General features: G+C 45.9%; 1 protein-coding gene and 1 long non-coding RNA gene across 4 annotated transcripts in view; both read right to left on the bottom strand.

Annotated features, from left to right (window-relative positions):
• Positions 1 to 24,810, bottom strand: part of PHF11 (PHD finger protein 11) — a 38,716-nt gene extending 13,906 nt beyond the window's left edge. The window contains exons 1-7 of one of the 3 annotated variants that reach the window (XM_083379449.1): positions 24,456 to 24,810; positions 18,096 to 18,134; positions 17,627 to 17,746; positions 10,278 to 10,385; positions 7,586 to 7,716; positions 5,506 to 5,552; positions 1,825 to 1,889 (exon numbers count right to left, since the gene is read on the bottom strand). In XM_083379449.1, coding sequence (XP_083235575.1) covers positions 1,825 to 1,889; positions 5,506 to 5,552; positions 7,586 to 7,716; positions 10,278 to 10,385; positions 17,627 to 17,725 — 450 coding nt within the window. In that variant the 5' untranslated portion in view covers positions 17,726 to 17,746; positions 18,096 to 18,134; positions 24,456 to 24,810. Of the gene's footprint in view, positions 1 to 1,824; positions 1,890 to 5,505; positions 5,553 to 7,585; positions 7,717 to 10,277; positions 10,386 to 17,626; positions 17,747 to 18,095; positions 18,135 to 24,180; positions 24,424 to 24,455 lie in introns of those variants that run through there. The other 2 variants (XM_083379448.1, XM_083379450.1) reach the window with 2 other exon arrangements.
• On the bottom strand, positions 23,242 to 24,126 carry LOC310632807. Its single transcript, XR_014490917.1, has 3 exons — positions 24,057 to 24,126; positions 23,473 to 23,913; positions 23,242 to 23,329 (listed from the first exon to the last, which is right to left on the bottom strand). It is a non-coding gene; the product is annotated as an uncharacterized lncRNA (long non-coding RNA).
• Positions 24,811 to 26,499: the final 1,689 nt, after the last annotated feature.

The following is a 26,499-nucleotide window of genomic DNA, read 5'->3' as shown; positions in this document are numbered from 1 at the left end:
TGTTCCTCCCCATCCAGACCCGAACCGCCTCCAGGCAACGGGACATCACAGCGAGGGCATCACTGGGGTGGTTTGGGGTAGAAATAAAAAGTTGGGTATCATCAGCATATTGATGATACCCAACTCCAAAACCACGAATGATCTCACCCAGCGGTTTCATGTAGATGTTGAACAGGAGAGGCGAGAGAACCGACCCCTGAGGAACTCCACAAACGAGAGACCTAGGGGCCGATCTCTGCCCCCCTGCCAACACCGACTGCGAACGTCCCAGGAGATAGGAGGAGAACCACCGAAGAACTGTGCCTCCCACTCCCAATCCCCTGAGACGCCGCAGCAGGATACCATGGTCGATGGTATCGAAAGCCGCTGAGAGGTCTAATAGGACTAGGACAGAGGAACATCCCCTATCCCGAGCCCTCCAGAGATCATTCACCAGAGCGACCAATGCCGTCTCCGTGCTGTACCCGGGCCTGAAACCCGATTGGTACGGGTCCAGATAATCCGCTTCATCCAGGACCAGAGGGAGCTGGTGCGCCACCACACTCTCAACAACCTTCGCAAGAAAGCGAAGGTTGGAGACTGGACGAAAGTTGTTCAACACAGCTGGGTCCAAGGCAGGCTTCTTGAGGAGGGGTCTCACCACCGCCTCCTTCAAGACGGTGGGGAAATTACCCTCACTCAAAGAAGCAGATATCACCGCCTGGAACCAGCCTCGTGTCCTCTCCCTAGCTGCATAAACCAGCCAGGAAGGGCACGGGTCCAATAAACATGTGGTGGAGCTCAGCCTCCCCATAATCCTGTCCACTTCATCAGGGGTCACAGAATCAAACTCCTCCCAGATAACATTGACAAGACCGCCCGTGTCCTGATCGTCAGACTCTGCCCAGCTGGAGTCCAAACCGGTCCGAATCCGAGCGATTTTGTCCGACAGATGCTGACCAAACTCCTCGGCACGATCCTGTAAGGGATCCCCCCTCACCTCCTGATTAAGAAGTGAGCGAGTCACCCTAAACAGGGCGGCCGGGCGATTATCTGCGGACGCGATGAGGGTGGAGAAGTAATTACACCTCGCCACCCTCATCGCAGCGAGATAAGACCTAATATAGGTTCTTAACCGCAATCGGTCGGATTCGGATCGGCTGGACCTCCAGCAGCTCTCTAGGCCCCGTTTCCGACGCTTCATCTCCCGGAGCTCCGCGGAGAACCATGGAGCTCGTTGGGATCTGCGCCGGGTCAGGGGCCGCAAGGGTACAACTCGGTCCAGTGCCTCAGTGGCTGCCCTTTCCCAGGCTTCCACTAAGGCATCCGCCGAGTTGTGAGCAACGGAAGCAGGTGGGGATCCCAGCACTGCCTGGAACCCATCAGGGTCCATTAAGCGCCTGGGGCGGTACCATCTAATTGGTTCCGTATCCCCACGGCGGGGGGTGGTAAAACGGAAGACCAGCCGCAGGAGGTGATGATCCGTCCATGTTCTCGGATTAGTTGGAAAAGACATTCCTCTTTCAAAATTTCGGAAACAAAAAAGAAATCATCAAACAGCATTTAGCGGGTGGGTGTCTAATAGTAGGATTAACAGTTCCATATTCAATAAGGATATCACAGTCTCTAGTGATGTAGCAGCAGTGACAGTTCTCAGTCAGAAAATGACACAGTTCAAAATAAAAACAAAATGTATTTGAGATGCTCCAAGAATCTGAAATTATGCCCTACCAGGTGAGGCCATGTGTGCCTGAGTCACAATGGAAGGTGGTGAAGAAGTGTGGCCTCCTACGGTAAAAGTTTTAGAAATGTCTCACTGAGACACCGAAAAGGCAGCTTCATTACCATTTTGGTTGTAGTGGAGGAAGATTCTGTCGGGATCAGGAGCATTTCCTTCTTACTGTTTTCACCTAGAAAATAAAAGTAACAAGATATTTTAACACACCACTTCTCATAATACTTCAAGACAAAAAAAATCAAAGAAATTCCAGCAGATCCATGAGATCTCAGGAATTTAACTCTTAAATTAAGTTCTAACTGATGTGAGCACATTGGAATTATGTTTGTTAAGGATGTCATCTCATGGCTCCCTTGACAAACATATTCCCAAAATGACTGCTTGAGGCATGGAAAAAGAAACTGAAGCAAGAAGCAAGGAGAGTACTTGCAAGTACATCTAAGAAACTATGCAGGCAATAGTTTTCCATGTGTATAAACAGAACAAAAATCTAAAATACTGGGATAAAAATAAATGTAGCCTGCTATGGTTGATATTACCAACAGTCACAAGCAGGAACTGCTGTCAATAATGGTTTCAGTCAGGACTTTAGTTAGATGTCCAGGCCCTGCTCTGTACAATTAGGAGGATGGTCTCCGTGGCTTCCTACATTATATATGAACAATAAATAATATATGGAGTCATTTAAAGCAGGTTGGGGAATAAAGACTATTATTATTAGTAGTAGTATTAATTATGCTAGACCACAGCCTGTTAGATGATTGTACAAGAGTAACTCTCCATATATTTTAATTTAATTTAATTTAATTTAATTTAATTTAATTTAATTTAATTTAATATTTCTATACCGCCCTTCTCCCGAAGGACTCAGGGCGGTGAACAGGGCAAGAATAAAAATACAGGATTACAAAAGTTAAAAAATGATTAAATAAATGCCCATATGCTAAAATACATCTTAAAACCCCAATAAAATAACAATAACAACCCCCCCCCCAATCCCCTCATCAGGCCAGGCCAGCTTGTTCAAAAAAGTATGTTTTTAGCTCGCGGCGAAAGGAGCGAAGATCGGGTGCCATCCGGAGCTCAACCGGTAGCTGATTCCATAGCTCCGGGGCGCCCACAGAGAAGGATCTCTCCCTGGGGGCCACCAGTCGGCATTCTCTGACCGGTGGCATCCTGAGGAGCCCCTCTCTGTGGGAACGCACAGGGCGGAGGGAAGTCGATGCCGGCAGCAGGTGTTCCCTAAGGTACTCCGGTACTCTGCCATGTAGGGCTTTGAACACCATTACTAGTACCTTGAATCTCACCCGGAAGGCAACTGGTAACCAATGCAGCTCACGGAGCAACGGTGTAACGTGGGAGTATCGGGAGACTCCCAACACAACTCTCGCGGCTGCATTCTGTACCAGTTGGAGCTTCCGGGTGGTCCTCAAGGGCAGCCCCATGTAGAGAGCATTGCAGTAGTCTAGTCGAGAGGTCACGAGCGCGTGAGTGACCGTGCATAGATAATCCCAGCTTAGATAGGGCCGCAACTGGCGCACCAGGCGAGCCTGGGCAAAAGCCCCCCTAGTCACAGCTCCTATGTGGTCTTCCAAGGTGAGCCGTGAATCTAGGAGGACTCCCAAGTTGCGAGCCCTATCTACGGGGGGTAATAGTACACCCCCCATAGAAAGAGGTGGAATGTCCGAATAAACCCGGGATGAAGGTATGCAGAGCCATCAGTCTTGTCGGGGTTGAGTTGAAGTCTGTTCCTCCCCATCCAGACCCGAACCGCCTCCAGGCAACGGGACATCACGTTGGGGGCATCACTGGGGTGGTTTGGGGTCGAAAGGAAAAGCTGGGTATCATCAGCATACTGAAGATACCCAACGCCAAAACCACGAATGATCTCACCCAGCGGTTTCATATAGATGTTGAACAGAGGCGAGAGGACCGACCCCTGAGGAACTCCACAAACGAGAGACCTCACGGTCGACCTCTGCCCTCCTGCCAACACCGACTGCGAACGTCCCTGGAGATAGGAGGAGAACCACTGTAAGACCGTGCCTACCACTCCCAATCCCCTGAGACGCCGCAGCAAGATACCATGGTCGATGGTATCGAAAGCCGCTGAGAGGTCTAATAGGACTAGAACAGAGGAATGTCCCCTGTCCCGAGCCCTCCAGAGATCATTCACCAGCGCGACCAATGCCGTCTCCGTGCTGTGCCCGGGCCTGAAACCCGATTGGTACGGGTCTAGATAATCCGCTTCATCCAGGACCAGCCACCACACTCTCAACAACCTTCGCAAGAAAGCGAAGGTTGGAGACGGGACGAAAGTTGTTCAATACAGCTGGGCAGGCTTCTTGAGGAGAGGCCTCACCACCGCCTCTTTCAAGATGGCGGGGAAGCTACCCTCGTTCAAAGAAGCCGATATAACTGCCTGGAACCAGCTGCGTGTCCTCTCCCGGGCTGCATAGACCAGCCAGGAAGGGCACGGGTCCAATAAACATGTGGTGGTGGTCAGCCTCCCCATGATCCTGTCCACTTCCTCCGGAGTCACAGAATCAAACTCCTCCCAGGTAATATCGACAAGACCGCCCGCGTCCTGCTCGACAGACTCTGCCCAGTCAGAGTCCAGACCGGTCCGAATCCGAGCGATTTTGTCCGACATGCTGGTTAAACTCCTCGGCATGACCCTGCAAGGGTTCTTCCCTCACCTCTTGATTCAGGAGGGAGCGAGTCACCCTAAACAGGGCGGCCGGGCGATTATCTGCGGACGCGATAAGGGTAGCGAAGTGGTTAGACCTCGCCTCCCTTATCGCAGCGAGATAAGACCTAGTATAGGTTCTTAGTCGCAATCGGTTGGATTCGGACCGGCTGGATCTCCAACCGCTCTCTAGGCCCCATCTCCGACGCTTCATCTCCCGGAGCTCCGCGGAGAACCATGGAGCTCGACGGGATCTGCACCGGGTCAGGGGCCGCAAGGGTACAACTCGGTCAAGAGCCTCAGTGGCTGCCCTTTCCCAGGCTTCCACTAAGGCGTCTGCTGAGCTGTGAGCAAGGGTGGGGACCCCAGTGCCGCCTGGAACCTCTGGGGATCCATTAAGCGTCTGGGGCGGTACCATTTAATTGGTTCCACACACCCACGGCGGGGGGTGGCAAAATGGAAGACCAGCCGCAGGAGATGATGATCGGTCCATGACAGGGGCATGACAATTGGAGAGCCCCCACCAAGATCATCTAACCACCGTCCAGATAAGAAAACTAAGTCAAGGGTGTGGCCTCCCTCATGAGTCGGTCCCGAAATTACTTGCGTCAGGTCCATGGCCGTCATGGAAGCCATGAACTCCCGAGCCAACTCAGATGATCCTCCCAGCGATGGTAGATTGAAGTCCCCCAAAACTATAAGTTTCGGGAACTCAATCACCAACCCAGAGAGGACATCGAGAAGCTCAGGCAGGGCTGCTGCTATGTGACTAGGCGAAAGGTACACCAGCCATTTTATTTTTTGTTTCTTTTTATCTTCATTCAACTTCACTTTTTTAATGGTTTTAGATACTTTATTATAACCATGTACACTGCCCAGACTCACTGTGTAAGATTGGCAGCTATACAAATGTGATTGAACAAATAAAGAAATTAAGCTTCCATTCCAACAACCCCCTAACCGCTCTGGTCATTATTGTGGAAGAGTGGAAGAGAGTGTTGCAACAATGGCTATATTTTTCTAAAAGGTTCAGGTTGTACTTCAGAACCCTTGCTAAGGCAGAAGCAGATTTGAACCAATTCCCTAAGTACATACATACCATTAGAACTGCATGTCTTGACTGGAATGTGTTTTTTGCAGAACATACTACCGGTAATAGAGAAAAAGAAAGAGAAGTAAACTTATAGAAGCAAATATTTTCATTTTTATAAAGATTCAGTAAAGAAGAATGAGTCATCAGGATTTTTTTGTAAATAAATAAATAAGCAGATGACACAAGAAGAATAACTCATTTCCTATCCTATCAGTTGAGGATGCCTAAGTTTATCCTTTCCACAATGCTACTAAGGTCAAGGAGAAACTTTCAAGACCTTGTTCTGCATTGCAGAGAGGAAAAACTGATTGTCGGTTATGCCAAAACAAAAGCAGTGGCTTTTTTGTGCTGTAATCACTGCTGGAAGATAAACGATAAAAGTATCAAGAACAAGTTAAGTCCTTTAAAAACTTGGAATCATACTTCCATCATTTGCACTGTGAAAGGAACAAATTAAAGCTGTTTACACTACAAACATAGGACTATTTATGTTATTTCTAACTACAAAGATTTATGATCCTTAGAAACAATATCATGTACATTTATAAGAGGAATTCTAGTTCCCCAGTGTGTCTCAAACTCCATGTCATGGTTCTGATTAATGAGACAGTTCAAACAAAATTCAGGCATTTTTTTATCTAAAAAGTCTTAATAATGAAATGCAGCATCTGCACTCATGGATGGATGCCAGAATCTGAAATCTCCTCCCCTAAGCCCATCGTATCATACACAATTCCCACCCTTATTTACATGTCATAAATCATATTATCCAATTAGTTTTACATATGAAGTTTCACTTCTCTTTCTGTGTGTGGCTATTTCTTATCTTCTCAAAATAGCTGTTTGACATTTCCCTCCCTTCTGTGATTCAAAGCGAAGCAGTTTAAACAAAAGGCTGCCTCAAACATGTCAATGTTTGTAGCATTGACACTCCATTTATGAATGAAATTGAAATTTATTTCTATGGAAATTTCAATGGATGATTGCTAGTCCTTCTGATCCAGGTAGAAAAATTCATCATCCTAAAAAAGGCACAGAATTAGATCTTAAATATCCCATTTGGGACATATAATACTTTTCTGAAAATATATCAATGTATTTTTAGTGCTCACCTCCATTCCCCACTGTTATAATGAAGGTCTGATTAGAAGACTTTTTATCCTAGCTTTATTAGTATGTGTGTGTGTGTGTGTGTGAGAGAGAGAGAGAGAGAGAGAGAGAGAGATGCCAGAGAAACCTCTCTTTAGCCGGATTTGATGCTTTACCACCAATGTTTATTGAGGCAAGATATAATAAATCTTCAGTTCAAGGTTGCCCATTTGGAGGACCTGAGCCATGCACATTTCACTGTACTCCCCCATTTCACTGGGCTGATTTAATACTTTTGATATCTAACATCCTTGTAGGATGGTTAGATAGATGAGGAGAATGTACTTTTCTACCAGATGATTTATTCTCTGAAAATCTGCAGATGAATGGCTAAATTCTGCTCTACTGATATTGCCAAATGGGAGCTTTGGAAATAGCTACCCATTGCTGATCTACAGCCTGGATCACTTAATGCAATATATTGTTTGAGCAGGTTTGTATTTTTTTATCCTTTACCACTCATATCTGTTTATTATGTTTTCATAATATTCTGATCAAGCTTTTGAATTGGTCTTTGATTAGAAATAAAATTTAGTTACTCTGTTATTTTCATTAGATAAATGCAATTCTACTTATCAAGTATTTCCTATGAGTCACTATGGGCCCCCCTCAAGTCTTTGGGAGTAGACATCTGTTGTGGAAGCTCGCCTGCATTCACCATACTGGGATTTAACAACCAATCCCAGCTTCTCATACCAGGCTAGCTTAGACATTCTCACACTCTGAAGTCCCTTTTCTGTATGTATAAATGTTCACTCTGGCAGTTACAAAAAGATTCATCCTAACCTAGTATAGGTTACATAATATACATCCATTAGATAAAGCCTTTTTTACTTTCTTATTTTGCCATATCTTAATTTCAAAACAAAAATGAATTATATAGGATTCTCTTGAAAAGTATGTTAAAATAGACTTTAAAAAACATTTGATTCTATACCGGTAGCGGCCTGACTCTTCATATTCGAATGAAGCAGCATCATGCAAGGCGCAAAAATAATGGTAACTTTTGCGACAAGTTTGCATCTCACAGCCAATGGTTGCTCCCCTCTTACGACATAAACGACACAGCTGTATTGAAACAAATTGAAACCACTTTTTGAACTGCAGTTTATAAAATTAGGAAGTGGCATTAGACCCATTTTCTTTTCCATCACCCATCACATACTGGCTTTTGTGCTGTGATCCTGTCTAAACTAAACCATTTACAGCAGTGGCCAAAATTGTGGAAACCTTTTGGGAAAAGTGTGCATTTGAGGTTTGATGGCTAATAACACCACTTTTTTTGGAATAAAAGGTAAAGGTTCCCCCGCACATATGTGCTAGTCGTTTCCGATTCTAGGGGCCGGTGCTCATCTCCGTTTCAAAGCCGAAGAGCCAGCGCTTCTCCGAGGACGTCTCCGTGGTCATGTGGCCGGCATGACTAGATGCCAAAGGCGCACGGAACGTTGTTACCTTCCCACCGTAGTGGTCCCTATTTTTCTACTTGCATTTTTACGTGCTTTTGAACTGCTAGGTTGGCAGAAGCTGGGACGAGTAACAGGCGCTCACTCTGTTACTCGGCACTCGGGATTCGACTCGCCAAACTGCCAAACTTCTGATCGACAAGCTCAGCGTCCTAACCCACTGAGCCACTGCGTCCCTTTTTTTGGAATAGTACCATAAAATTATATATCAATGGAATGAAAATTTAATCAAGAATGTAATGCAATAACTTTTATGAAGGATTTGCTATTAGAATAGCAGTTATAAAGAAGAAAAGTGAAACACGTAGAAAAAGTGAAACACGTAGAAAAAGTGAAACACGTAGAAAAAATTATCACCATAGAAACAGAGATAAAAGTGACTTTTTTTGTGGAATTCTAGATTTTAGGCCAAATTCCTGCAGTCTGCGCCACAGTCCTTGCACTCAACTTCACATTGCATTGCGCCATTTCATCTTGTATACACCCAGTTGATTTTCTTCTGTCACGTAGGTACAGTCTCTTAATTCTTCTATCATCACTTGCTGTTGTGCACCTTTTCCTGCCTTTACCAGTGTGGTTTTGTAGTGACTGAGTCTCCTATTACCTCTTCAGAAACTTAGAAATGCCACCTTTGGTTAAGTTTCCACTAATTTTTCTTCTAGTTTCTTTATAACTGTAACATTGTTCACTTAATAATACTATTTTACATCACTTTCTGGTCTACCAGTCAACTCTTTGCACCATTACTTTTATTATGTTTTACAGGGTCACTAAATGAAAGAACAGAAAAAACCCAACCAACTTGACAGTGATCACATAACACACTGACAAATGTCCTCCTCTCAGCTTCAGTACATGACATCAGTAAGTGAATCCTACTGTGATCTGATTGGTTCATTGCCAAAACAAGATGACACCTGAGTGGCTCTCTAAACACTCATGCTCATTGGCTACAATCAGATGAAGGAAAGCTACCTGATATCAACCTAAGAAAGTTGTGCTTCCTTTTTCTGGTTATTGGCTATAACATTTCATAGAATACAGATAATTGAACAAACCTTGTTGCATTACATTCTTGATTAAATTATCTTTCCATTGATATATAATTTTATGGTACTTCTCCAAAATAAAGTGGTGTTATTAGCCATCAAACCTCAAATATATACTTTTCCCAAAATGTTTCCACAATTTTGGCCACCACTGTAGAGTAGAATGTAATCTCCACTTTGCAACAAGAATATGAAATCACATGTGAGTTGTATTTACTAATATCCTGACCGGAAATGGATTAAATAAGAAAATGTATTGCCTTGTCACTTTTAGATAGCAAATAGTTGTTATTGGAAAGGGGCTTATTTTATTTGCTTATTTTAATTTATTTATTTAATTTATTTATTTAATTTATTTTAACTTATTTTAATTGCTACTCATGATGACAGCCTATGTAACTGGGGTTCCCTAAAGATTTATGTTTTCTAGTTCAGTTAAATAGCACTGCTCCTCTGCAGGGAGGTGTTAACTGATGAGATCATATTATTTTTATTCACTTTTCTCTGTCACTTCCCCCCTAACACAGAGACCTTTTAACTCTCCCAGTGTTTCAAATAGGGGAGAAAACAGTAGTAAGATCAAAGTCTTTCTGTCAATAAGACAGAGGGCCTAGACCAGTGATGGCGAACCTTTTAGAGAACGAGTGTCCAAACTGCAACCCAAAACCCACTTATGTATCGTCGGGTGCTGGGTGGGCGTGGCCCAATGGGTGGGCATGGCCGGGTGGTAACGGCAGACTGGGTGGTACTAAAAAGTTCAATCAATCAATTCCAACTTTGCGAGATCTTTTTTTCCCCGCAAGAAGTTGAAATTGATTGATTGAACCTTTTTTTTTTTGGCACATGGCGGCGGAGACCTAAAGTGAAAAGGTTTTATAAAACCCAGCTGAAGGCCTAGGACTGGGGTGACGGCGCGCTTGCCCACAGAGAGGGCTCTGTGTGCCACATGTGGCACCCATGCCATAGGTTCACCACCACGGGCCTAGACTATTGGTTCATATTATTATCTTTAGGCCTTCAAAGAGGAAATTCCAGATGCGAAAATAATGTGAAAATGTGAAAATAAATGTTTTAAGTAAATCTGCTATAGAATTTTAAAACATGAAAAATATCTTACCAGCCTCCTTCCTCTCTTTATTTCCCTCTCTACTGAAGCCACGTCAAACCTTCTATCAAGATCCCCAGGCCTCTGTTCTTCTGATTCCACAAATCCTGAAGAAAATAACTAGAAATGAAATCAGAAAAGTAAGATGTAAAACAAGAGTTCATGACAAAAATAAAATATTAAAAATAGCAGCAAGAATTGGCTGGGGATCAGTGCTACCTCATAAATTTACAAAGTTTTAGCCATTTCTTTTGTAAGTTTACTCATTCACAAAAACAACCATTAGCACTCTGAGTGCTCCATGGACTCATATCTAATACAGGGAAGGAATCTTAAATGATGTTAAGGAAAACTTCAGCAAATTGGTAAATGAGTATTTTTCAAAAAAAGGAATGAAATAATAATAATAATAATAATGATGATGATGATGATGATGATGATGATGATGATGGACCTTGGAGGTCATCTAGTCCAACCCCCTGCTCAGGCAGGAAACTACTGTATACCATTTCAGGCAAATGGCTGTCCAGTTTCTTCTTAAAAACTTCCAGAGTTGGAGCATTCACCGCTTCTGGAGGCAGATTGTTCCACTGGTTAATTGTTCTAACTGTCAGGAAGTTTCTCCTTAGTTCTAGGTATCAGTTTCCCTATGCTTGCCTGATTAGGGAGCATGTAACTCTCAGCACTTAACCACTGGAACTGCTATGCCTATTCCACATACTTTCCAGTTTCCTTGAAAACATTCAACAGACTTTATGAAGAAAAAATGTTAAAGCCTTCTAAGACGTTTAATATAAGGTCCTGTCACCCAAAACAACCATTGCTAAGAGCTAGAGATATTAGTAATGTGCAGCTTCACTTCTGACATAACAAAGTTACAAGTTTACAGATAAAATAATATGGCCAGAATATGAAGAATAGCCGTTACTAGCATGCAGGTACCTCCATGACCTCAAATGGGAATTCGAGAACATTGAGAATATACCGTATATACTTGAGTATAAGCCGACTCGAGTATAAGCCGAGACCCCCAATTTCACCCCCAAAAACTGGAAAAAGTTATTGACTCGAGTATAAGCCGATCTGCCGTTCTGCAAGCCTCTGCCGCCAGCAGAGGCTCGATCCGCCATTTTGCAAGCCTGAATACACAGGAATACCCTGTGTAGCCGCGGCTCGTCGGCAGGTCTCCGTTCCTCCTGCCGACCTTTGGGGAGGTTTGGGCGCCTCCCCAAACCTCCCCAAACCTCGGCAGGTCTCCGTTCCTCCTGCCGACCTTTGGGGAGGTTTGGGCGCCTCCCCAAACCTCGGCAGGTCTCCGTTCCTCCGCGCAGACCTGCCGAGGTTTGGGGAGGTTTGGGGAGGCGCCCAAACCTCCCCAAAGGTCGGCAGGAAGAACGGAGACCTGCCGAGGTTTGGGGAGGTTTGGGGAGGCGCCCAAACCTCCCCAAAGGTCGGCAGGTCTGCGCGGAGGAACGGAGACCTGCCGAGGTTTGGGGAGGTTTGGGGAGGCGCCCAAACCTCCCCAAAGGTCGGCAGGAAGAACGGAGACCTGCCGAGGTTTGGGGAGGTTTGGGGAGGCGCCCAAACCTCCCCAAAGGTCGGCAGGTCTGCGCGGAGGAACGGAGACCTGCCGAGGTTTGGGGAGGTTTGGGGAGGCGCCCAAACCTCCCCAAACAGGAACGGAGACCTGCCGAGGTTTGGGGAGGTTTGGGGAGGCGCCCAAACCTCCCCAAACGTCGGCAGGTCTGCGCGGAGGAACGGAGACCTGCCGAGGTTTGGGGAGGCGCCCAAACCTCCCCAAACAGGAACGGAGACCTGCCGAGGTTTGGGGACGTTTGGGGAGGCGCCCAAACCTCCCCAAAGGTCGGCAGGTCTGCACGGAGGAACTGAGACCTGCCGAGGTTTGGGGAGGTTTGGGGAGGCGCCCAAACCTCCCCAAACAGGAACGGAGACCTGCCGAGGTTTGGGGAGGTTTGGGGAGGCGCCCAAACCTCCCCAAACGTCGGCAGGTCTGCGCGGAGGAACGGAGACCTGCCGAGGTTTGGGGAGGCGCCCAAACCTCCCCAAACAGGAACGGAGACCTGCCGAGGTTTGGGGACGTTTGGGGAGGCGCCCAAACCTCCCCAAAGGTCGGCAGGTCTGCACGGAGGAACGGAGACCTGCCGAGGTTTGGGGAGGTTTGGGGAGGCGCCCAAACCTCCCCAAACAGGAACGGAGACCTGCCGAGGTTTGGGGAGGTTTGGGGAGGCGCCCAAACCTCCCCAAAGGTCGGCAGGTCTGCGCGGAGGAACGGAGACCTGCCGAGGTTTGGGGAGGCGCCCAAACCTCCCCAAACAGGAACGGAGACCTGCCGAGGTTTGGGGACGTTTGGGGAGGCGCCCAAACCTCCCCAAAGGTCGGCAGGTCTGCACGGAGGAACGGAGACCTGCCGAGGTTTGGGGAGGTTTGGGGAGGCGCCCAAACCTCCCCAAACAGGAACGGAGACCTGCCGAGGTTTGGGGAGGTTTGGGGAGGCGCCCAAACCTCCCCAAACGTCGGCAGGTCTGCGCGGAGGAACGGAGACCTGCCGAGGTTTGGGGAGGCGCCCAAACCTCCCCAAACAGGAACGGAGACCTGCCGAGGTTTGGGGACGTTTGGGGAGGCGCCCAAACCTCCCCAAAGGTCGGCAGGTCTGCACGGAGGAACGGAGACCTGCCGAGGTTTGGGGAGGTTTGGGGAGGCGCCCAAACCTCCCCAAAGGTAGGCAGGTCTGCGCGGAGGAACGGAGACCTGCCGAGGTTTGGGGACGTTTGGGGAGGCGCCCAAACCTCCCCAAACAGGAACGGAGACCTGCCGAGGTTTGGGGACGTTTGGGGAGGCGCCCAAACCTCCCCAAAGGTCGGCAGGTCTGCGCGGAGGAACGGAGACCTGCCGAGGTTTGGGGAGGCGCCCAAACCTCCCCAAACAGGAACGGAGACCTGCCGAGGTTTGGGGACGTTTGGGGAGGCGCCCAAACCTCCCCAAACAGGAACGGAGACCTGCCGAGGTTTGGGGACGTTTGGGGAGGCGCCCAAACCTCCCCAAAGGTCGGCAGGTCTGCGCGGAGGAACGGAGACCTGCCGAGGTTTGGGGACGTTTGGGGAGGCGCCCAAACCTCCCCAAAGGTCGGCAGGTCTGCGCGGAGGAACGGAGACCTGCCGAGGTTTGGGGAGGTTTGGGGAGGCGCCCAAACCTCCCCAAACAGGAACGGAGACCTGCCGAGGTTTGGGGAGGTTTGGGGAGGCGCCCAAACCTCCCCAAAGGTCGGCAGGTCTGCGCGGAGGAACGGAGACCTGCCGAGGTTTGGGGACGTTTGGGGAGGCGCCCAAACCTCCCCAAACAGGAACGGAGACCTGCCGAGGTTTGGGGACGTTTGGGGAGGCGCCCAAACCTCCCCAAAGGTCGGCAGGTCTGCGCGGAGGAACGGAGACCTGCCGAGGTTTGGGGACGTTTGGGGAGGCGCCCAAACCTCCCCAAACAGGAACGGAGACCTGCCGAGGTTTGGGGACGTTTGGGGAGGCGCCCAAACCTCCCCAAAGGTCGGCAGGTCTGCGCGGAGGAACGGAGACCTGCCGAGGTTTGGGGACGTTTGGGGAGGCGCCCAAACCTCCCCAAACGTCGGCAGGTCTGCGCGGAGGAACGGAGACCTGCCGAGGTTTGGGGAGGTTTGGGGAGGCGCCCAAACCTCCCCAAACAGGAACGGAGACCTGCCGAGGTTTGGGGACGTTTGGGGAGGCGCCCAAACCTCCCCAAAGGTCGGCAGGTCTGCGCGGAGGAACGGAGACCTGCCGAGGTTTGGGGAGGTTTGGGGAGGCGCCCAAACCTCCCCAAAGGTCGGCAGGTCTGCGCGGAGGAACGGAGACCTGCCGAGGTTTGGGGAGGTTTGGGGAGGCGCCCAAACCTCCCCAAACAGGAACGGAGACCTGCCGAGGTTTGGGGAGGTTTGGGGAGGCGCCCAAACCTCCCCAAACAGGAACGGAGACCTGGGGAGGTTTGGGGAGGCGCCCAAACCTTCCCAAACGTCGGCAGGTCTGCGCGGAGGAACGGAGACCTGCCGAGGTTTGGGGAGGCGCCCAAACCTCCCCAAAGGTCGGCAGGAGGAACGGAGACCTGCCGAGGTTTGGGGAGGTTTGGGGAGGCGCCCAAACCTCCCCAAAGGTCGGCAGGAGGAACGGAGACCTGCCGAGGTTTGGGGAGGTTTGGGGAGGCGCCCAAACCTCCCCAAACGTCGGCAGGTCTGCGCGGAGGAACGGAGACCTGCCGAGGTTTGGGGAGACGCCCAAACCTCCCCAAACGTCGGCAAGTCTCCGTTCCTCCGCGCCCTGCCTGCCTGCTTCTTTCCGCTGCGGAAAGAAGCAGGCAGGCAAGGCGCGGAGTTTGGGGAGGTGCGCGCGCACCTCCCCAAACCTCCCCAAACTTCGGCAGGTCTCGGACGGCGGTGGCTTGGGAGAGGTGCGGGCGATCCCGGAAGCACCAAAGCCTCGGCCGCGCACAAGTCCTCGGTAAGTTTTTTTTGTTGACTGGAGTATAAGCCGAAGTGGAATTTTTCAGCCCAAAAAGTGGGCTGAAAAATTCGGCTTATACTCAAGTATATACGGTAATTGGGAGGTAGCACAAAACATTAATGAAAAGCTTCTGGCTGGCAAAAACAACTTTTGTACAGCGTACAGTGCTGTCCCTCTGCCTCTTACCCAGGTTACCCATTCTTTTCTACTGACTAATCCAGAGAAGAATGTTTTCAGCAATGAACCTCTGAGCAATCTCCTGCTGATGTGGTTCCCATCTTCAAAAAAGTGGTATATTATAAAGTGGTATTAACACTTCACACGATTTTGATACTATCCCTGTTAATGCAGCCTAGAACTGTGTTGGCTGTTTTGGCAGCTGCAGCACACTGCTGGCTCATATTGAAGTGATTGTCCACTAGAATCCCAAGATCCCTCTTAGTTACTACTCTTAAACAAGGTACCACCTATCTATACTATACCTGTGTGTTTGGTTTTTCTTGCCTAAATGTAGAACTTTACTTTTTTCATAATTAAATTTCATTTTATTGTTCAAGTCTGTCAAGATCCTTCTGTATCTTAAGCCTGTCTTCTGGAGTGTTGGCTATTCCTGCCAGCTTGGTGTCATCTGCAAATTTTATGAGTTCCCCATCTATCCCCTCATTCAAACCATTGATGAGGATGTTGAAGAGCACTGGGCCCAGAACAGAGCCTTGTGGTACTGCATACTTCCCTCTGTGTAGATACAGTTCCATTGAAGACTACATGTTGAATGTGGTTTGTCAGTCAGTTACAAATCCATCTGGTGGTGATGCTGTTTAGCTCACATTTTTCTATCTTATCAAGTAGTAGGTTGTGGTGTATTTTATCAAATGCCTTACTGAAATCCAAGTAAATTATAGCCACAGCATTCCTCTGGTCCACTAATTGTGACAACCTTGTCAAAGAATGCAATAATATTTGTCTGGCATGATCTGTTTTTGACAAAGCCATGTTAGCTTTTGGTTAACTTTTTTGCCTCTAGGTGTTCACTAATTCATTGCTTATCTTTTCCAAGATCTTCCCAGGTATTGAGGTCAGGCTGATAGGTCTGTAGTTTCCTGGATCCATTTCCTTTTTTGAAGATAGGAACTACATCGGCTCTTTTCCAGTCCTCTGGTAGTTCCCCAGTGCTCCAGGATCTTTGAAAGATATAGTTCAGTGGTTCTGAGATCACATCTGCCAGTTCCTTCAGAACCTTGGGGTGTAATCCATCTGGTCCTGGTGATTTGAACTCGTCTAGGCTGGACAGGTGCTCACTTACCATTTTCTTGCCTATCTTAACTTGTGTTTCTAATCTGTTTTTTATGGCACTGGTTTTGGTAGGTTGGATTATTTTTCCCTTTGTGTAAAGACAGATGCAAAAAAATGAGTTAAATAGTTCTGCTTTCTCCCTGTTGCTTGTCACCTTCTTGCCACTTTCTCCCACTAGTAGATCAATCCGTTTCTTGTTTTTTTACATATTTACCTAATTATAATAAGTTTACCACTTTGCTTGAAAATAATTTGGAAAAGTTTTTGTGGAAATAACCTCTCTAAATTTCCCATCTCTAAATCCAACTGGAGTATGAATTGAATACTTTTTTTCTGGTCCTATTCTCTCACTTCTACTTCTGCCTATGTAAGGACTGGGATTCCAGTTCTCCAGTCCTTCCATTGGAAGATGGCAGCCTTTTTGAATTAAAAAAGAAAGGGAGGGAAGGCAGCACTAAATAGCAGAATATAAAATGTAAACATCCAAGTCTAGAATAAAGACACAGTATTATAAAGTCTAATGTGTTTCTATGCGGTTCTTTTTTCTTCAAAGTATACATATTTAGAAAACCTTGATACAAAGAGCAACCAGTATAACATCTTTATACCTCTCAAATTCCTAGCCTGGACACCCAAAACTTTCAAAAACCTTTTTGAGCCCCTCTTGACTCACCTGACTGCAAAGCTGTCCATGTTCCCTTCCTCTCCCTGAACTCGTCACAGCTCACCTTTTTCATTGGGAAGGAAAAAAGGCAGGTTCTTAGGGAGCCATCCATTTTCCCAATGGAAAAGGAAAAAGAGAAGCAAAGCTAGAAGCTATAGATTCAGGGTAATCGGGATGCCTTGAAAATCCTGCTCTCTGGGCCTTGATCCTCAGGGAGAAAAGTGAGGGGAAAAGGCTCTCTCATTTTCTATAGATAAAAAGATCCATGTACACAAGGCACCAGGCTAGGAACTGGGAAACCCATGAGTTTTTAGTCCTATCTTAGCCATGAAAACCAGCTGGGTGACTTTGAGCGTCACTCTCAGCCCAACCCACATAACAGGGTAGTTGTTGTGGGGACAGTAGGAGGAGAAAGGAGTATTAGATACGTTAGCCACCTTGAATTATTTATAAAAATAATAAAGGCAGGATGTTAATTAATTAAAGCATAGTGCCATCCAAGTCTGCAAAATGCGGATTACATAAAGAAAGGCATAAGGAAAGGGACAGAGAAATAGAGGAATGGACTCGTGATTTATTATAGCAATTGCCAGGAGACTGGTCATTTTTGCTCCTAAACAATCTCTGCTGGATTTTAACGTACCACTATAAAAATACTAATTATAATAGTTATGGTCTTCTTGTACTCCAATCTACTTTAATCCAGGAAAGTATTTAAATTTTAACTCTTGAAACTGTAGTGCATGCCTATAAAAGTAGAGTACACATGGCATAAAAAATAGGTGTTATCAATTATGAATTGCCTCACAAGAGCGCTTCAGATCTTTTTTCATTTTCCAATCAGTTATGGACAAAGTTTGAATGTCATTAGCAAACCTCACCAAACAATTCTGATGAACTGCGAGATTCTTATCTTCAGCGATGTACATAATCGCACACGCTACATCATCTTGACAAAATGCACACTTTCTTCTTACCATCTTTGCCACTGCTGGACTCACCTTAGAAAAATATTTTAGAGATTAAAACACTATTAATATCACCCCATGACTCTAAATAATACATTAAAAATGCATTACTACAATTCACAAGTTAGTATCCTCCAGCACTGTTGATATTCTGCTTTGAATATCTTGACATGGGACTCAAAAATTAAAAAAATGTTTAAATCTGTCTGTGAACTCCAACCAGGCCCTCTAAAATTCTTTAAGAATGTGTGGTTTCATAAGATAAGAAGAGAGATCATTACTTGGTTATAATAAAAAAAAACATTTTCCTTGCAGAATATTCAAGATGCACTTTCTAGCATCTTCAGTTATAAAATCCTAGATAGTATTTTTGGTCTAATACCTCAGAAGGATGCTCTCAGTCCTGTTTGTGAAATGGGTACTGTACATAATAATAATAAATAATAAACCTTTATTGTCAAAGTACAACATGTGTACATTGAGATTAGCTGAGCCTCCCCCCCGTGCTCTCTCCCCCCAACACACAGTGACAACAAACCCTCCATCCCACCACACTATGTGAACCCACTACACCACACACCGGCCTCCCAAGTCAACTCTGCATAAGATTACATCCCATTCAAAAGCCTAACAGCCCACGGATAAAAGCTATTCTTCAGCCTGTTGGTACGGCTGGCTATATTCCTATATCTCCTACCGGATGGTAGGAGAGTAAAGAGATACCGTCCAGGGTGTGAGTCATCCCTGAGAATCTTCCTCACTCTTCCAAGGCAACGAGCCCTGGCGATGTCATCCAGTGGTGTCAGGGAACAGCCCACAATGTCTTGTGCTGTGCTCACTACCCTCTGTAATACTTTCCTATCTGCGGCTGTCAGACCAGCATACCAAACCACAATACCATATGAGAGGACGCTCTCTATGGTAGACCGGTAAAAGACCGGTACATGAGTTAAAGCACAAAAATAAAGAACAATGTTAGAAATTAAAATGAGTAATCCACTTCAAAGAATTAATTCAAATTTGAAACACACAGACACAGAATTTCATAAGAGTAACAATATTAATATTGGAAAGAAAGATGTCTGTGTTATCCATTACCAGTTAAATACACAGAGTTGTCTCAAGGAACTTTCGATGTTAGATAATACCCAACTTACCAGTATAGCTAGCCAATCTCATTTTAAATTTTACAGTACAAAAGTGGTGGGAAACAACATCAAATTCTAAACTGCTTCCAGACAATTTAGATAAGCTTTTTAAAGAAGCACCTGGGCACCTATTGCAATGCAGTTTTCATTCTGTGTATTTCTACTTTATATTCCTAAATGCACAGTTTTTGCAATGATCAGTCAGCTAGTTTGAGATCCTTCCAAATGGACTTGTAGGGATTGGAAAATCTATAGAATCAGTGGGAAAACATGTAAATACATAAATATATACAATGTTTATTAATCCCTTGTTGGTCTTTACACATTGCTCAGCACATTTCCTAAAGCAAAACTATTTATTTTTATTATTATTATTCAATTCTGATTCTCTCAAGCCTATTGACCTTTGATACACTTCTTTTTTAAATTTGAGTTTGGACATTCATAAACATCTGGTGGTTGGATGAAATGGGTCTTGCAAAATAGGGAATACTTACAAAATATATTAAATGTTCTAAATTTAAGTGTGTGTGTGTATAGGACTATATTCCCTATATAAAGAATGCTTCAAAAACATGTAGCTGCAAATTCAAGATACTTTGATAGTCAAAAGTCATCGTGTAATGTTTTAAAATTAATACCCTTGGAAGAATATGGAATCCACTCATTTATGCCCCACATTTTACCTGTTTCTCTTTTTTTTAATGTGGTTTACTCATGAAATGATGAAAGCTCAGCAGTGTTATTGTGGATAAATCTGTAGTCTGAAGTGTAGTTTGGAAATGACAAACGTTTTTTATTATCTCTGTTGAGCAAATCCTTATTTTGGTTTGCTTTCTTTAAAAAAGCAGCTATTTATAGTGGCTCTTTGTATTATGTTTCTCTCAATAAAACAAATACATTAAATTTAATGTGCCATGGTTTGCATGCAGAGTATTTCATAATTTCACAAAAGCTTTATCAATTTAAAACCTTAAGGAAATTTGGAAAGTATTCCTATATACATACTTATATTGCTTCAGTGATGATTTTGCTTTATTTATTTACGAGAGTTCTGGACCACCAATTCATCTTAGATTCTAGACAATTTATATCCAATGGCACAAAAAAACACAGTTAAAACTTCTTTACAAGTGTTAAAAATTATCTTGTCCCAAGATAATCGCCCCTTGTTTCTCATCAAGAGGCAGCTCTGTCCCAAAGGCTCTTTGAGATCTTAAAGATCTTCTGAAATAGCAATACAAACAGCCCTTACTTACCAACCATTCATTTAATGAATATTTGAAGTTGTGATGGCAGTGAAACAAGTGAGACTTATAACCACTCCATGAAACTATGAGTGTCCTAGCAACCCTATTATCATGTGATCATGATCAGGGTGTTTTGCAACTGTCTCATACTTACAATGGTTGTCACATTCTGTGGTTACATGATTGCCTTTTGCAACCTTCCCTTCCAATTTCCCACAAGCAAACTCAAGCTGGCAAAGGTCTCAAGTGACTCCTGCCAATTTTTCTCCAAGGTATCCACTATGTAAGACCTTGTATTCTATAGATGTGCATGCCCACAACAGCCCCTGCCCACACTCCTTAGTGCATGCAAACAGAACTCCATTCATGCAGCACTGCAATGTCCCTTCCTGCACTTGTCCAGTGTCCTAGTGTCCCTTCCTACTACCCAGTTTTGTAATGCTGCAGCACGCCCTCCCCCACTCAGTTACATCCCATAGCACTCATTTGCCAGCCTACTTGTTGGGACTTGCAACTTTCTGCAGGCTTCACCGTTGACTTTGCTTGTTGGAAGCCAGTGGGAAGTCACAAGACATGGTCATGTGAGGTTCTCACTTAACAATCCACGATCTTTACTTAACAATAGCAACTAAGACGGCTGGGATTGCTATTGCTAAATGATGGGATCTTGTAATGTTGCACTTTATGCCTGCATCACTTAGGGACAGAAATTCTGATTCCCAGAATTGTCATTAAGCAAGGACTACCTGTAGATAAGTAACTATTATGATCCTATTGGATAAAGTGTTCCACAGCAAAGCATGTACAATGGAAAAAATTTCCTTCTGGAGCCCCACCTCTTTCACATCTGGAAAGAAGGAATCTATACCATGTATTGGACAGGTATATTCTACAAGGAACATATGGGCCCTGAAGTAATGAGCAAACTATATGGGACTTTACAGCTGACAAACAGCACCATCAGTAGAAGAATAGAACAGAACAGAACAGAACAGAACAGAAGCTGGAAGGGACCTTGGAGGTCTTCTAGTCCAGCTCCCTGCTTGATCAGGAGAACCTACTGTATACTATTTCAAACAAGTGACTGTCTAGCCTCTTCTTGAAAATCTCCAGTGATGGAGCGCCCACGATTTCTGGAGGCAATCTGTTCCACTGGTTAATTGTCCTCACTGTAAGGAAGTTTCTCCTTAATTCCAGGCTGCTTCTCTCTTTGATCAGTTTCCATCCATTGTTTCTTGGCCTGCCCTCTGGTACTTTGGAGAATAGTTTGACACCCTCTTCTTTGCGGCAGCCCTTTATATACTGGAATACTGCTATCACATCGCCCCTATTTCTTCTTTTCTTTAGACTAGCCAAACCCAAGACCTGCAGTCGTTCTTCTTATGTTTTAGTCTCCAGGCCTTTGATCATTTTAGTTGCTCTTCTCTAAACTTTTCCCAAAATCTCAACATCTTTTTTGTAGTATGGTGATCAAAATTGGCTGCAGTTGTCAACGCTGCTAACATCGAATGTTATTGCTTGACAAGAGGTGAAGTAGTCATTTCATATGTTAAAATTGTGTATTGCTTTAAGACATTAAGTTTAAGGTTGGGAGGGGGGACGAGTAGGATTGCACTTTCAAGGCCATCTCTAACTAAAGAAGATAAGACCTTGGCGGGTTTTCTAATGGAAGGGAAACTGATTCTTTAAATTAATTGGAGAATATGATTAATGACAAAATTAGAAAGATGGAGAATTGTGTTTTAATATATAGTGCAAGGGGCGGAGATTTCAGATTCCAGCTTCCTTCAAGCAAGCATTTGCCGGTGTATTAGGCTAATAAAGGACTTTTAGGCTAATAAAGGACTTTTAAGGTAAACAATGCCTCAGAGTCACTTGAAAAGCCCATACATCGGAAACCTGACAGCAATATTCCAGGTGTGGTGTCATTAGGGTTTTATAAAGCGGTACTAATACTTCATGTGACCTTGGCCCGTAAGGCTGCTTTTTCTTGTCCCAGCTTTCACCTGTCAGCATGCAGCATTTTATGAGCTTCCAAAATATTTTTAAGATACCTTTGAAGCAAACTCATTTACTCAGTCATCTGATGATTTCTGCAGAAACAGCACCAGCTTTTTTAGATTTGTAAGAAAAGCAATAATAGCTAAATGTTTTTGCAGGAATCATACATTTGAAGGGACCAGTGCTCAGAAATACAATGGGGCTTAGAATAGCAAGAAAAAGCAAAGGTTAAAAGAGCAAGAACTGTCTGCAGTCTTAACCACAAAAGCTTACACATAATAATGAAGCTAACTGCTTATGCCTATGCAGATGGGATCCTAGAAACAGGACCTGTGTGGTAGGCAAACTCACTTAGAAAGGACAAAAGCAAATGGGGAACATGGGTAGGGGATTCACATGGGGGAACTAGGCATTCTGAAAAGATTGTGAACTGTGTGGTCCTCATCACATGGGATTACATGGGGGGGGGAGTTGCACTTCAGGCAGAGGGAATAAATGCTGCTGAAATCTATTTTGGTGTGTGCCCACTTGCTAGCCACCCGCTCTTGCAAGAACATATTGTAGGAAGAAAAATCTTCATCATGGTTCCTCCAAGCGGGGAATAAACATGGCAACTGCTTTGGGAAGAAGGTTGTAGTTTATGGCAGAGGAAAGCCAGACAGAAAGATGGATCCAACAGAAAAATTAGGAGAGACTGACCCCATGTGGGTAGTGGGTTTTTATACACCCTGGACTCTATTGTCTGGAGTTATTTCCTGTTTCAAGCTTTGTATTTCCTTTGTCACATATTCTGTCCTGAGCCTAGGTGTGCCCCTCTAGGATTCTTGCTGGTTGTCTGTCCTATTATGTCCCCTGCTTCCCTGGGGCTGGGGCTGATGTTGACTCTAGAGATCTTTCTTCCTAATCCCAGTTTCCTGATAAGATTATCACCTCTGCATTCCTGCAGACTTGGTTTGTGCTTGGGACAGAGAGACTTGGGGGCAAGGGTTGCTTTCTGCTTTTAAAATCCTTTAGGGAGATATATTCTGCCCCTTTAATATTTCCTTCTCTGGGGAGCTGACTTCCCACAGTATTTTTCAATAAACTGCTTGCTGCTTCACTTAATGACTGTCAAATTCTTGGAAGCTGACTTGTGTTTCTCACAGATTCAGCCTAAGCTGGTTCCATTCCAACCAGTTTCTCACAGCCTTCAGGCACCAATTCAAGCAGGCCGCTGCCTATTCTCTATGGCAGGGGTCTTCAAACTTGGCCCTTTTATGACTTGTGAACTTCAACCCCCAGAATTCCTCAGCCAGCAAAGCTGGCTGAGGAATTCTGGGAGTTGAAGTCCACAAGTCATAAAAGGGCCAGGTTTGAAGACCCCTGCTCTATGGCTTGAAATAAAGACACAGAAATGGGTACCATCAGCTCCAAGAGAAATTTTCTCTTGCTGCTACCTGTACTGTTTGTCTTCGGGTGGTAGTTTCGTTTCCCCAAATTTCTGCTGTCTGCTTAACTTGACCTCCTGCCGCACCCAGTGATCTGCTTGCTTTCAGTTTCCTTTTTAAAAAAACAAACACAAAACTTAAGGAGAGGGTGGGGCCGTCTTAACCTTCCTTCCCAAGTAAGCACCAAAACTCTGGATGCCAGGAGGGACAAAATAATCTCTTCGCTCCAGGTGGCGAGCTCGCTCTTTCACAAAGGTCTCATCCTTCTCTCTCCCAGCAATAAATGGGATTAAAAATAAAAATAAAAAATACTATGCCAACAATACAGCCAAGCAAATGTCTAGGCCTGGGCTAACATAACTTAGACCAGGGGTCTTCAAACTTGGCCCTTTAATGACTTGTGGACTTCAACTCCCAGAATTCCTCAGCCAGCTTTGCTGGCTGAGGAATTCTGGGAGTTGAAGTCCACAAGTCATAAAAGGGCCAAGTTTGAAGACCCCTGACTTAGACGATGTACCTCCTTCAGTCACTTGCTGAGGTGGGCAGCTAGCAAGAAGCCAGCACTAAGCCAGGAGCGAACGGTTAAACGAGACCCCCAAAGACCGGCACAAAGCCAGGAGCGGCAGATTTCAGCCTTTTACCGGCGCCAGGGGAGGAAGGAAATGCTCCGCTAAGGGACGCCCAGCGTGCCGCCTTCATTCTCCGGCCCCTTGCCGTCATCTGAGGCGCAAAGCAAGAGGAGCGGCGATCTCGCGGTTCCCCGGGAGGGAGCAGCTCCGGCCTCTCCGCTCGCCCAGCGACCCCGGCGGGAGGGCCCGCATCCTCGCTCCGGAGTAGAGCCGCTTCCGGAGGGGAACGCTCCCAGCCAGAGGCCCGGCCTTCTTTCGCTTCTACGTGACAGCCGCGCCGGACTTACCGCGGAAGTAGGGGAGAGCCCGGGGCAGCCGCTGTCCCGACTCATCCTTTCGAGCGCCTGGACGAGAGAGCGGGCAGGGACGACGCTTCCAGGGACCGGCCGGTGCTTTGCTAGAGCCGAGGGGCTTCCCGGCAGCTCTGGCTTAGCGGGAGCTTTCGTTGCGATTTGAAGAAGCCGCGGAGCAGAGCAGAGCCGAGCCGACGCCTTCAGGAGAGCCGGGGGCGTTGCTCGCTTCTAACCTCCGCGGACACGTGGGCGGTTGCGTTTGCATCTCCTGAGGCAGAGGTCTTCAAACTTGGCCCTTTTATGACTTGTGGACTTCAACTCCCAGAATTCCTCAGCCAGGCACGCTGGCTGAGGAATTCTGGGAGTTGAAGTCCACAAGTCATAAAAGGGCCAAGTTTGAAGACCCCTGTGACCTGAGGGGAGAGGCGGCGGCGGCGGCGGCGGCAGGGAAAAGACCGCGGTGGAAGAAGAGCGGTGCGTGGCAAGGTTTGAAAAGTCTGCTAGCGAAGTGGGAGCACCTGGCACCAAAGGGGTGGCGGTGCAGTCACTGTGTGCAAGAGACGAGACGGCCAAGGTGAACAACGTAGGGCCGGGCAAGGGAACCGAAGCTTCGGAAACTCTCCAGCGAAGCGGAGCGAGAGCGATTGCTCACAAGGGCAGCTTTCCCGCGCGGGGTCGGAGCAGAGCCGTCTCCCTCAGGACTGAGCGTCGGAAAGAGGGACCTTGCTCTCGGGCTAAATGCAAAGCCAGCTCCGCTCGGTTTATTATCCCTTGGGATAATAACGATCTATTTTGACACCTCGTGAGTTTAACCTTATTTCTTTCGTGTAAAAAAATTAAAAAAAAAATAAAACGTAGGGTTGGAAGGGACCTTGGAGATCCGTTGCTAGTTTTAGTCAGGGAATCCCCGTTTTGTGGAAAAAAAAACCTTCATTTTGCTGACTTCTGTTCTTAAAGGTTTTCCCTTTGGGCAGCTTCTCCTTGCCCTAAAATTCCCGGAAGGCTACGTGACAGCCTTAGCAAAGAACAAGTGGCATCTTGAACCAGGACAGCGCTGAAAACGAGGCTGGCCCTGTGGGATTCAGAGACCACTCATCGCAGGGTGTCCCAAAATGTCTGCCTGCCTGCCTACGCAGAGTTTATTGTATTTATACAGTTTTAACAAGCAGGAAATAAAGCACAGCAAAAGCATTGTTTATTGGTGTACTCACTAGTCCAGGGGTAGGCAACCTCGGCTCTTTTATGACTCATGGACTTCAACTCCCAGAATACCTGAGTCAGCCATGCTGGCTCAGGAATTCTGGGAGTTGAAGTCCACGAGTCATAAAAGAGCCGAGGTTGCCTACCCCTGCACTAGTCAATCTTAAAGAACATCCGAACATCCCAAGCCAGGGCAGAGTCTCTCATTATCTAGCTGGTTTTTTGCAGTCCTTGGCAAGGCTAATTGGAATGAGCTCATAGAGCATGTGAATAACAAGATACTAAGGCAGGCAGTTTGCTACGCAGGGTCCCTTCATATCCTTGACCTCCATCTCTACATGGCCCCTCTTCCTGATGTGTTTTCAGCTCAGAATCCTAATAAATCCCCGATGAGACTCTGAACATGAGGCAATTGGAAAAACAGCTTTATTTCTTTGATCAAAGAGAAGCTGTGGTGTCTCTCTCCTGTCTCTCAAATGCAGTCAGACAGAGGGGAAAGAGCACACACAAATCAAAACATTTTTTCCTTTTTATAGCTACTAACATTCACACACTAACATCCAAAGATTTTCTTTCGTTTGAATCTTCTCATCTATCCTGGCTCAGTTGCATTGATTTCATTTTTGAATACACACAAGCGTTGGCAATCAGCCTAAAAACTTTGTTACACTATTCTTGCTGAGACTGGGCAGAAGAGCAAGACAAAACATACTTTTATGAGCCAAGGAGAAAAAGGGGGTGGAAAAAGGAAGTAAGCGTTGCAGATTCTTAGCTGGGCTTTCTCGATGTCTTGGAACAGCACAGTTTAAAGTAACAGAAACATTTTCTTTGGTCAGCA

This window comes from Vipera ursinii (assembly GCF_947247035.1).
Source record: "Vipera ursinii genome assembly, chromosome: 1".
Classification (NCBI taxonomy): domain Eukaryota; kingdom Metazoa; phylum Chordata; class Lepidosauria; order Squamata; family Viperidae; genus Vipera; species Vipera ursinii.
The sequence above is the reverse complement of the archived record's forward strand: the minus strand, read 5'-3'. Positions and strand labels throughout refer to the sequence as shown.